Here is a 13,270-nt window from a genome sequence, read left to right as displayed (position 1 = left end):
ACATTGTAAGGACAAACGTTGTGAAAGTCTCTGTCCTGCTCTAATTACCGGTGTCTGCCACATATCTTAGTCCTGGACCCAGTACAAACACAATCCCCTATTTTGTCCCAACTTCCTGAGCCCAACACAAACACATCCCCCCACACATCTCAGAAACACCACCTAGAGAGCCCCTGATAAGATCACAACCGTTTGTAGTTTTACTAAAAGCGCGGGAACAAATGGAAAACTGTTAATTGTATTAACCAATTACCAGTTGTAATGCTGCAACCAAAAGAATTCCTTTGTACCTCTGTAACCTTGCATATCCTGTATGCATCGGGCTATAAAGAGCGGCCACATGCATCATTCGGGGCCCTCTTGTATGTTGTAAAACAGAGGGACCAAGTTCGAACTTGCATTAAAGATCCTTGCCGCTTGGCTTTGACTCTGGATTCTGGTGGACTTTTTCGGGGAATAAAGGGTCTGGGAATAACACAAGTCTCTACTGAAAGGATATACAGATGAATGTGTCAAAAATCACTACTCTGAGTGTGGTATCTAGTTACAATGCAATATAAGTGCCACGGCCAGGCGCGGTGGCTCAAGCCTGTAATCCCAGCACTTTGGGAGGCCGAGACGGGCAGATCACGAGGTCAGGAGTTTGAGACCATCCTGGCGAACACGGTGAAACCCCGTCTCTACTAAAAAATACAAAAAAAAAAACTAGCCGGGCGAGGTGGCGGGCGCCTGTAGTCCCAGCTACTCGGGAGGCTGAGGCAGGAGAATGGCGTGAACCCGGGAGGCGGAGCTTGCAGTGAGCTGAGATCCGGCCACTGCACTCCAGCCTGGGCGACAGAGCAAGACTCCGTCTCAAAAAAAAAAAAAAAAAAAAAAAATAAGTGCCACAAGAGGGACATGTCATATGGTACTACTGAGCACAGAGGAGACAACATCTACTTCTGACTTGCAAGAAAATGACAGAAGGGGCTACAAAGAAATTATACTTTAGACTGGAGTTTAGAAGGATAATAGGTATGAGCCAGGTAGACACTGGAAACAAGACTGGTTCCTGGCAGAAGAAATGGGTATATGGCAAAGACAAAAAACATGTCAGATTATGACATGAGAATACTTTGAAAAATAAATATGGAATATGATTCAATTATAAAAAATCTTTAATACTTAACCAAGAAGTCGGGACTGACAATGGACAGCAAGGGAGAGACAGTTAGAAAATTAGTTTTAGAAAGATTAATTTGGTCTTACATAGTATCTCCAAGGTTTTTTGATCATGCAGTCTTTATAGTAAAAAATCTGACATCTGCCCCTCTTCTAATATGTATATAATAAAACATATACAAAATAGATGTTTTAAAGGAGGTGATTAAATAAACAATTATGATTTTTACCTTGATGAAGTTGAAAAAAGCTCATATATGGTCATATATGGCACACAAACAGTATCAGCTCCTCCACTTTCTTGCTATTAGTCTGGGTTTGCATATTTGTATTATCTTCAATCAGTAGTGTTTTTGTAGAAATCTTTTAAAGTGACATTTTATGTGAGGTTGGTTTAAAAACTATATAACTAGTCTATAAATCCACTTAACTGGGCACAAATCAACTGTAAAATTTCACAGTGTCCTTGAAAAAAGAGCAAAGGTGTCACACCCATTCCTCCCTCAAGGCAGTCTGGTTAGAGTCTGTGATAATCCAACACGGAATCAGTAAGAATGCCATTACCAATCTGTATGTAAAATAGTAGTGAAGCTTAGTTTGTTTCTTTTTCTTTCAGTAACAATATTATGAAAAATTAGTTCTAATATTTTCTACTGGTTACCAGTGGATAGTTTGAGTACGATCATTTTGGAAACCACTGGCACAAAAGATATATTAAACAGAGAGAAATAACTGGAGGAAGAAAGACCAAGAATAATCCAAGTGTATAGTGATTAGGAGAATGGAAAGGAAGATATAAAAGAAAAAGCACAGATAGAGAAAGAATAAATAAATAATCATGTGAAGAAGCAAATGTAGCAAAATGTTAATTGTAATATCTTAGTGGTGGGCATATGCATGTCCACTGTAAGATTCTTTTCATTTTCCTATATGTTGAAACTTTTGCATAATAATATATTGGCAAAAGAGAAAAAAGAAAAAGCAACAGGACGTGAAAACTAAATCAGGAAGTAGAGTAAGAAGAGAGGAACAGGTAAAAATAATTGCAAAGATTTTGGCATAGATCATTATGAGAACGGTACCTATATGACAGAAAGAGGGACGGGGTGGTGTGAGGAGAAAGTTGTCAATTTAGTTTTAAATAAGCTTATTTGAAGTATTAGTAGGGAAATCAAAACAAAGACTCAAAAGCAAGAGGAAACAGAAATATAATTCAGAACAAAGGACAATACTAGAGATTTTGATAATGGGGCAGGCTATAGTAAACTTATGATAAAGCTATGAGAACAAATATTTTCTACAAAAGAAAACAAGAAAAGGTAGAAAACTGAACTGAAACAATTAGGGACCAGAAAAAAGAATGGAAGCCAGTAAAAGGGACATGCTCTAGAAGACAAATACCATGTTCACGATCAAAAAAGTCAACTTCTATAGTATTATATATTCTACTTTGCCTTTAGAATGGCTGATTTCACCATAAGAAGGAACTTACTATGGACCCAGGAGGAAGAGGCTGCAGTGAGCGGAGATTGCGCCACTGCACTCCAGCCTGGGCGACAGAGAGAGACTCCGTCTCAAAAAAAGAATAATAATTGAGGTATAATTTACAAACAATAAAATGCACAACTCTTAAGTGCCCTTTTAATGGTAAAAAAAAAAAAAATCTGGCTGGGTGCAGTGGCTAATGCCTATAATCTCAGAACTGTGGGAGGCCGAGGCAGGCGGATCACGAGGTCAGGAGTTCAAGATCAGCCTGGCCAATATGGTGAAACCCCATCTCTACTAGAAATACGAAAATTAGCTGGGCGTGGTGGCACCTGCCAATAGTCCCAGCTACTTCGGAGGTTGAGGCAGAAGAATCGCTTGAAACTGGGAGGCAGAGGTTGCAGTAAGCCGAGACTGCGCCACTGCACTCCAGCCTGGACGACAGAGCATGACCCCGTCTTGGGGGAAAAAAAAAATCGAGTGCTTGTTCAATTACAAAAAGTGAGTTTTGGCAATTGGATATGCCTGTGTAACTGTCACCTCAATTAAGATGGAGAATACAGCATTTTACCCCACTTCACTTTACCCCACTTTACCCCACTTCTACTCTCCCCAGTCATTTTCTGATTTCTATTACCATACATGAGTTTTGCCTGTTCTCAAGCTTTAAATAATGAATAATTGAGAACCTACTCTTTGGTGTCTGGCTTCTTTTACAACATGTTTCTGAGACTCATCCATGTTGTTGAGTGTTATCAACACTTTTTTCTTTTGACTCATGAGTAGTATTTTACTGCATGAATATACCACAAATGGTTTATCCATTCTCTTCTTGATAGATATTTGGGATGTTTCCAGGTTTGAGCTATTAAGAGAAAGGCTGTCATAATCATTCTAGTTAAGTCTTTTGGGGAACATATGTTTTCATTTCTCTTTAGATATTACTTCATAGGAAACTGTCAAAAGTTCTAAAAAATGTTCAGGTAATTTTGTGTCCCCACTCACAATAAATGAAAACGCTAGTTGCTCTAAAATCTCATTAATCTTCAGTATTGTCAGTATATTTTATTTTACTATATATAAAATATTGCATATATCATATAATATATATAATATATGTATATTTATATTGGGGTATAAGTGGTTTTTAGTTACATGGATGAACTGTATAGTGGTGAAGTCTGAGATTTTAGTGCACTCATCACCCAAGTAGTGGGTGTACCCATACTTGGTACACACTTGTTTACCCATAGCTTAGCTCCCACTTATAAGTGAGTACATATAGTATTTGGTTTTCCATTACTGAGTCANGGGAACATATGTTTTCATTTCTCTTTAGATATTACTTCATAGGAAACTGTCAAAAGTTCTAAAAAATGTTCAGGTAATTTTGTGTCCCCACTCACAATAAATGAAAACGCTAGTTGCTCTAAAATCTCATTAATCTTCAGTATTGTCAGTATATTTTATTTTACTATATATAAAAATATTGCATATATCATATAATATATATAATATATGTATATTTATATTGGGGTATAAGTGGTTTTAGTTACATGGATGAACTGTATAGTGGTGAAGTCTGAGATTTTAGTGCACTCATCACCCAAGTAGTGGGTGTACCCATACTTGGTACACACTTGTTTACCCATAGCTTAGCTCCCACTTATAAGTGAGTACATATAGTATTTGGTTTTCCATTACTGAGTCACTTAGAATAATGGCCTCCAGCTCCATCCAAGTTGCTGCAAAAGACATTATTTCATTCTTTTTCATGGCTGAGTAGTATTTCATGGTATATATATATATACCACATTGTCTTTTTTTCTTTTTATTTTTTTTTTTTTTGAGATGGAGTCTCGCTCTGTCGCCAGGCTGGAGTGCAGTGATATGATCTCGGCTCACCACAACCTCCACCTCTCGAGTTCAAGAGATTCTCCTGCCCCAGCCTCCCGAGTAGCTGGGATTACAGGCGTGCACCACCATGCCCAGCAAATTTTTGTATGTTTAGTAGAGATGGGGTTTCATCATGTTGGCCAAGATGGTCTTGATCTCTTGGCCTTGTGATCTGCCCACCTCAGCCTCCCAAAGTATTGGGATTCCAGGTGTGAGCCACCACACCTGGTAATACCACATTTTATTTATCCACTCATCATTTGATGGGTACTTAGGTTGGTTCCTAAGTTGGTTCCATATGTTTGCAACTATGAATTATGCTATGATAGACATACATAAGCAGGTGAGTTTTTGATATAATGACTTCTTTTTCTTTGGATAGGTACCCACGAGTGGGATTCCCGGATCAAATGGTAGATCTAATTTTAGTTCTTTAAGAATGCTCCATACTGTTTTCCATAGAGGCTGTACTAATTTACATTCCAACCAGCAGTGTATAAGTGTTCTCTTTTCACCACACCCATGCCAACATCTATTGCTTTTTGACTTTTTAATGATAGCCACTCTGGCTGGAATAAGGTGGTATCTCATTGTGGTTTTAATTTACATTTCCCTGATGATTAGTGATGCTGAGCATTTTTTTTTTTCATATGTTTGTTGGCCATTTGTATATCTTCTTTTGAGACATGTCAATTCATGTAATTTGTCTACTTTTTACTTTTTGGTGGCATTATTTGGTGGGTTTTATTTATTAATTTTTCTGATTTGTTTGAGTTTCTTGTAGATTCTGGATATTGGTCCTTTGTTGGATGCATAATTTGCAAATATTTTCTCCCATTCTGAAGGTTGTCAGTTTCCTCTTATGATTATTTCTTTTGCTGCGTAGAAGCTTTTTTGTTTATAAAAGGCCCCATTTATTTTTGTTTTTGTTGCACTTGCTTCTGGGGTCTTTCTTTCCATGTTCATCAGGGATACTGGTCTGTAGTTTTATTTTTTTGTTATGTCCTTTCCTGGTTTTGGTATTATGGTGATACTGGCTTCATAGAAAGAGTTAGACAGGATTCCCTCTTTCTCAATCTTTTGGAATAGTTTCAGTAGGATTGATACCAATTATTCTTTGAATGTCTGGTAGAATTTGGCTGTAAATCCATTTGGCCTTGGGCTTTTTGTTGTTGTTGGCAATTTTAAAATTACTGATTCAATCTCACTGCTAGTTATTGGTTCAGGATTTCTATTTATTCTTGATTTAAGCTAGGAGGGTTGTATGTTTCCATGAATTTATCTAGTCCTCTAGATTTTCTACTTCGTGTGCATAGAGGTATTCATAGCAGTATTTTGAGACAGGGTCTTACTCTGTCACCCAGGCTGGAGTGCAGTGGCATGATCACGGCTTACAGCAGCCTCAACCTCCTGGGCTCAAGCGATCTTCTCACCTCAGCCTCTCAAGTAGCTGGGACTACAGGCGCATGTTACGACACCCAGTGAGTTTTTGTATTTTTAGTAGAGACAGGTTTCGCCCTATTGCCCAAGCTAGTTTTGAACTCCTGGGCTCAAGTGATCCATCCACCTTGCCTGTGATTACAGGCATGAGCCACCATGCCCAGCTTCTTGTCAATTATTTTAAGTCTTCCTTAATGTCTTTCAATTATGTTTTGTAGTTTTTAGTGTTGAGAACTTGCACACTGTTCAGAAGATATGTTCCAAGCTATCTAACTTTTTTGATGCCACTGTAGAGAGAATTTTAAACAATTCAATTTTCCGATTGCTTCTTCCTAGAATACTCTTAATAACCCTTATAATCATGCTGAACAATATATGTGGAAATTCTGTTTAATTTCTTTTTACAGATTGGACTTCAATACAAGGAGGACTACTGTGAGCCTCATTTTATGCCACTTATTTTTAAAAACCAATTAATACATAGTTTCTGATTAGTAATACAAAACAAATGCAAATTTTATTCATTTGCAAAGGTAAAGACATCGTAAACAATTTTGGATGGAATAAATTCTATACTTATTTACAGAACTCTACTCTTTTTAAAACTTTGTTTATTTATGAGTTTTTAGAGACAGGGTCTCTCTGTTGCCAGGCTGGAGTGCAGCGGCATGATCACAGCTCACTGTGATCTCAAACTCTTGGGCTCAAGCAATCTTCCCATTTCAGCTCCCCATATAGCTAGGACTACAGGTATGTGCCACCACACCCAGCTCAAAACTATACTGTTAAATGTAATCTATAATATATAAGACAGATAAGTGCTATTATCTGATGATTCTTAGAGAAATAATTTTCCTTTAAGCAGTAAAAGTAAGTGTGTATATGTGTGGGGCCTATATTAAAGACTTTCATTGAATTTCTACTGCTGCTGTAAATGGCTAAGGAATAGCTATAGATACTTGCATATCTACTGTAATGTATACTAAATTAAGTATACTTTAAAAACTTCAAAAGACATGATAAACCTAGCTTATGGTTGAGGATGTGCCTAATTTTTAAATATTTATTTAGAATTTTAAAAGTCTGTCTTCAGGACAGATGTCAACGAAAGGGCAAATGTATTTTATTGTTGTTGTTGCTATTTTATAGAGAGTTAGGTAATCCTGAAAAGAAATGAAATCTCTCATAAAGTTAGATGTAATGACATAATTACCACAGTCAGTTGATTATGATATCCACCCACTGCTTTTTTGCTTGTGTACTTTATGGTTTGTTTAGGGTTTTGGAAAACCCATTACTGGAGCAAGAAGAGCAAGAAAGGATTAAGAGAATAAGTATGATAGAATAAGTTTCTGAATCTCTACCTCCATCTTCACAGTCTTCAGGGGCTTTGGCTTTCTTACAAAGACGAGGATCCAACCAGGTGGTTGTCTTGGTATTGTGGCTGTAGAATAAAAATTTTAATTAGAAACAGTAAAATAAAGGAGGAGAAAATTATTTCAAAAGTAAAGATTAAAAGTGACTAAAAGGTATATGATGGTTGAACATTAATCTCCTAGAGCACCATTTGTATTCCTCATATTCATTCATTAACCCTATTGTTCTCAGTCTACTTCAAAATTTCCATAAAGGAATGGTAATGCTAAGGCACTAACTTGAGAATCAAGACTTTAGAAAAGGCCTAAAATGCCAAGTATGGAATAACAGACACTATTTAAGCAGTTAAAAATGTTTCAAAAGATGGGCGCACAGCCACATACAGTGCATTACCTAGCCAACAATACTGCACTGAAAACCCTGTTTGCTCACTGGCTGAACTCCTTCCTCCTTCCCTTCAAAAAGTACTATATTTCTTGCATGCCTGTGATATGTAGGTACTGTGCTGGGAGTTGGAATATAAAGATAAATAAACAATCAGATAGAGCCCCAGCCATCAGGGACTCTTTAAAATAAAAGAGAATAAAATAAAGAGTTTTAAAGTGGCCGTTTCTGCCACATGCAAGTAAAAGCAACAGGTATAAATTCTGCTCTACAAAACTAAGTTTTCATCAGCACGATCCACACAGGGAAAAAAGGGAAGAATAAAATATCCTGCTCCTGGCTTCATTTTATGATATAGGCCAAAGATGACTTTAGAGAGCAGTATGTGTTTAATTTCATTATATGTCATAGTCAGTTAGTTTCAGACCAGGTCACCATGCAGCAGATACTAATGCCCAAACAAAACTATCTCATTGCTTAGTGGACAAACACTGTTAGTTTAAATATTTGAAATAAAAGGATATTAAAGAAAGAAAAAGTCATGGAAGAAAATACAAAGAAAGGGAATAAAATATAAATTAAAGTTATTGTTATTATTATTATTATTATTTTGAGATAGAGTCTTGCTCTGTTGCACAGGCTGGAGTGCAGTGGCATGATCACAGCTCACTGCAGCCTTGACTTCCCAGGCTCAAGTGATCCTCCTGCTTCAGCCTCCCAAGTAGCTGTGACTACAGGGGTGCGCCACCATGCCCAACAACTGAAAAAATTTTTTTTGTAGAGAGGCCTTGCTATGTTGCCATGGTGGTCTTGAACTCCTGGGCTCAAGTGATTCTCTTGCCTAAAGTTATTATTGGAATACCATGTCATACTTAACTGAAGTAATTAACTGTTATTAATTAGTAACAATGAATGTAAACAAGTTATTTTTCCTGAGTGTGTTTAACATGAGATAAACTCACTAATCTGTACCTTGACCACTCTTAGAAAATGAAGCCAATAAGGTTTCAGGGAATTAATCATATCTTCTATACCTTTACTAACTGCTGACCTACTTACAGAGCTATGCAGCCATTGCCAGGTATAATATTAGCTGGTAGAATGTAACAGAAACACTTTTTTTATTTTTATTTTTATTTTTTTTTGAGATGGAGTCTCGCTCTGTCACCCAGGCTGAAGTGCAGTGGCCCGATCTCGGCTCACTGCAAGCTCCGCCTCTCACGTTCACATCATTCTCCTGCCTCAGCCTCCCCAGTAGCTGGGACTACAGGTGCCCACCACCACGTCCGACTAGTTTTCTGTATTCTTAGTAGAAACGCGGTTTCGCTGTGTTAGGCAGGATGGTCTCAATCTCCTGACCTCATGCTCTGCCCTCCTTGGCCTCCCAAAGTGCTGGGATTACAGGCATGAGCCACTGCACCCGGTCAGAACACTTTTTAACTATGCCGAATAATAGCTAATTTCTGTAAAAAAAAGCGAGATTGTTTCTAGAAAGTCTATATTACTCATGCTATTAGAGAAATAATCTCCCCAAACTTAAAAGTTTTTTGCTGAGAAAAAATTTAAAAAATGAAAGGGATGAGAACTCAGGGGCCTAGGAGCCATACAGATTGTCAGGAAACAACAATAACAATAACAACAACACGAAAATACCTTGCTAAATCAAACTAAAAACTGCTACTTGAGAAAAGCTTAACTTAGGTTCCCATGATCCAAAATTTTATTGCTAAATTAGCAGATGTAGGCAATTTGCTAAAATTTTACCCAACATTTTCCAATGAAAAGAAATATCCATAGGGGCTATTTTATATGAACATTATTTTCCTACAGTTGCATTTTTCAACAGCAGCAGTAATACAGATCAACCATATTGATTATACCAAACAAAACAGCTTTATCTAGCAGCAAATATTTAACTATATTCTACACATTAACCTTTTATTATATAAGGTTTATAAATATTTTCTCCTATATATTGCTTTTTCAATCTGTTGTTTGGTTTGCTATGCAGAAATTTTAAAGTTTGATGTAGTCCATTTTTGTCTACTTTTGCTTTTGTTTCCTGTGCTTTTGGTGTTACATCTAAGAAGTCCTTGGCAAATCCAATGTCGTAAAGCTTTTTCCCTGTGTTTTCTTCCTTTTTATAGTTTCAGGTCTTATGTTTAGATCTTTAATCCATTTAAATATATTTAGCTATAAAAAGATTTCTTTTTAAAAATTCTTCTCCCCTTTACTTTACTAACTTAGCCCTGTTTGCAAGGTGAAGTACTATCAGATTAAATGTCTCATAATCTGTTTTCAAAGATATTTTAGCTACTTCTAATGACTCTACACCTTATTTTGGGGTTTAGCTCTAAAGTCAGCATGAAAGTCAAAAGTCTAAATTTCCCTTAACAAATCCCTTAAAGTTGTCAGTAAAGAAGAATATACCACCTGGTTGTACTTGTTTTACATAATTGTGGTCATGAATGTTTATATAAATGTATAACCTCATCAATAATGTGCAATCTATAGTAAAAAGAACGCTACACATCCGAAGATCTATGTCTTTTAAAAACTAGAATCCTATTTGGTATAGCAATACGCTCACTCTTTTGGAAGGGGACGGAATTGCGAATATCTAAGGAAACAGATTCAAGATCCCCACTACAAATTCATTTCTGAGTATATGTTCTTTGAGTGTAGTACCCAGACCCAAATATTTTAACCATTATTTAATTGTTATATTCCATAACTTTACTACATTAATATTCTACCTTTGGGCGAATTACTTTAAGATGAGAATTACAGCTACATGAGAACATAAAAATTCTTCATGATAAAACTTCCAATAATTATTTGCATAATATTATTCTCTAGTACAAACAACATACAATTTTAGGTTGATCTAATACATGTGGTAATCAGTATTCTCTATAAATACTATATTAATAGTGCTTTCTCATAAAAGTAGTGTTTTTTGTGAACTTAAGTTTGTACCAATTACTCTGACATCAAGTGATATTTTCTTCCTACATCATTCAACTATACTGCCTGAACACATCAAACTCAAACTCCAAGACTGAAAATATTTAATTCAGATAATAATATGTTCCTACTCATGATGACAATTCTTGAAATCCTCATTAAGCTGGACAATCTACCTAAAAGTTTTTTAATAAGCAAAGCAAAATACCCTTTATTCTTTACATTTTTCACCGTTCGTGATGAACTGTTTTTAATCCTCCTGCTCTTATAAAACCAGAAGTCAAATACACTATTCCTTTATCCAAGTCAAATAAAATGAAGTGTCAGATTAAATCAGATTAAAATCAACTGTCAGTTTTATGAAAACTATTTTTTAAGAAAGAAAAGAAATGAGTCTTCTGAAAAAGGTTTGTGTCCAAAATGGGGTTTAAAAAAATCTTAGGCAATCCTCAAGGTGTTAGGGCACATTAGAAGAGATAGAGACATTTGCTTACTCAATGAAGTAGATCATCCCTGTGTCAGTGTAGGCCATTTCCCAGTTTTTGGGCAGTGGTTCCAGAGTCTCATCTCTCATCATATAATTTCTAAAGTCCATGGAGCTATTTGTTTGGTTGTAACTTGGAACAGTCTTCATCCAGTCAGATGACTCAGAATGCCTCTCTCTGTTTTCTGCCATTGTTCAAAACAGAAGAGTGTGAAAAGTAGGTAAAGTTACATTTTTCTTCAAACAGCACTTTTCATTTCTAAAGAAAATACCAAATACGTAAATATGCAAATTTCTTATCTATTATGTCCACATTCTGCTATAAATTTTAAAATAACCAATATATTCAACTCTTTTCCCTTACTCATTGACAACTAACTCTGTATAGCACCTCTGATGCTAGTCTGGGAAAGAAGCAAAAAACAACACTAGAATTAATTCAGTATAAATCCTAATAAGCCACAGCAGCTACAGCAGCACTAATGTAGTCCTTTTATGTGTCAGGCTCTATTTTAAGTGCTTTCTATAAGTTAACTCATAATCATCACAGCAACCCTGTGAGTTGAGTATCCATTATTAATCTCCCTGTTTTACAGACTCAGAAAACTAAGGCACAGAGAGGTTAACTTAGTCATAATTACACTGCCAATAAACAGCAAAGCCATGAGTTGAATCTAAGTGGTCCATGCTCTTACCTGCTATGCTAAGCTACTTTGTACACATTTAACACTGGCCTTTAAATAATAGTAATTTTTAAAAATTACACTCAATAGAGTTCCTGTTGTTAAATATAATTCCATTTAGTAATATTAAAATCCTTTTAGAGTCCCAAGGCCCATAATGTAGGTAAGAATACTAAAATTTGGGTACTGTCTAGGGAGTTCACAATTCGTATACTTAAAACTTGTTTCTAAAACTTAAACGATGCTATGTAATATCACTATGACAACTCAAATTACAGGCAATGGCCAGATTCAGAGAATCTGAGAAAGATCTTATATATCCTGAGATATCCTTCTCTATAGTATTTCAACTCCAACCATCCTTTATCTAACTATGCCCTACTACTTACTACCTTTCACTATTCTTTATCCTCTATCCATTTCCCCATTGCCCTGCTAACCCAACTTAAATTCCATGATGAACCACTATAATTATTCCCTTGTAAATATTCCTGATTCCTTTGCCCTAACCTTACTTCATAATACTGCCTGGCTAAATCAGAACTCTGCTTAAATCCTACTCTCCACCTACTCCATGTCAGCATATGCAGCTGAATACAGGCAATGTTGACAAGTTTACTTTAAATTCATGATCACTAACTTTAAGTGGGCATTTAATGATCATGGTGATCATAGCATATTTCTTTAGTTGATTCACTCTGACACTCTCCAAGATAATTATTTCATACCTTCTTTCTCCTTAAACCATCCACTACTTTTCCCTTATCCCTCATCTCATTTGATGACCTTGTGTCTTATTTCACTAAGAAAACAGAAGCAAGCAGAAGAAAACTTCCACAAACTCCCACCATCACATCTACACAACAACTGTGCCCATTGACTCCACCATCTGTTACTATGGAAGAACTGCCTGTACTCCTAGCCATAGCTCACCCTCCAATTATAAATTATATCCCATCCTCTCTTGCCTACAGCAATTCTTTCACTCTCCTTCCTGCATCACCAATCTTCTTTATCTATTAGATCATATCCATCCACATAAAAACATGTTCCCAGTTCAGTAAAAAGAAAATAATTCTCTGGCCGGGTGCAGTGGCTCACGCCTGTAATCCCAGCACTTTGGGAGGCTGAGGCTGGAAGATCACGAGGTCAGGAGATAGAGACCATCCTGGCTAACATGGTGAAACCCCATCTCTACTAAAAATACAAAAAAAAATTAGCTGGGCTTGGTGGCGGGTGTCTGTAGTCCCAACTACTCGGGAGACTGAGGCAGGAGAATGGTGTGAACCTGGGAGGTGAAGCTTGCAGTGAGCCGAGATCACACCACTGCACTCCAGCCTGGGCGACAGAGCGAGACTCCTTCTCCAAAAAAATAAATTTAAAAAAAAAAAAA

At 36.5% G+C, this 13,270-nt stretch overlaps 1 protein-coding gene across 2 annotated transcripts in view; it reads right to left on the bottom strand.

The window, feature by feature from the left end:
- The window catches only part of MAGI3 (membrane associated guanylate kinase, WW and PDZ domain containing 3), a 299,696-nt gene that overhangs the window by 80,680 nt on the left and 205,746 nt on the right, over window positions 1–13,270 (bottom strand). For both annotated transcript variants that reach the window (XM_017869748.1, XM_017869749.1), the window contains exons 6-7: window positions 11,205–11,379; window positions 7,347–7,426 (exon numbers count right to left, since the gene is read on the bottom strand). In XM_017869748.1, the coding sequence (XP_017725237.1) occupies window positions 7,347–7,426; window positions 11,205–11,379 (255 nt within the window). The remainder of the gene's footprint in view (window positions 1–7,346; window positions 7,427–11,204; window positions 11,380–13,270) is intronic.

Source organism: Rhinopithecus bieti, unplaced genomic scaffold (assembly GCF_001698545.2).
Source record: "Rhinopithecus bieti isolate Rb0 unplaced genomic scaffold, ASM169854v2 scaffold_3040, whole genome shotgun sequence".
NCBI classification, from domain to species: domain Eukaryota; kingdom Metazoa; phylum Chordata; class Mammalia; order Primates; family Cercopithecidae; genus Rhinopithecus; species Rhinopithecus bieti.
The sequence above is the reverse complement of the archived record's forward strand: the minus strand, read 5'-3'. Positions and strand labels throughout refer to the sequence as shown.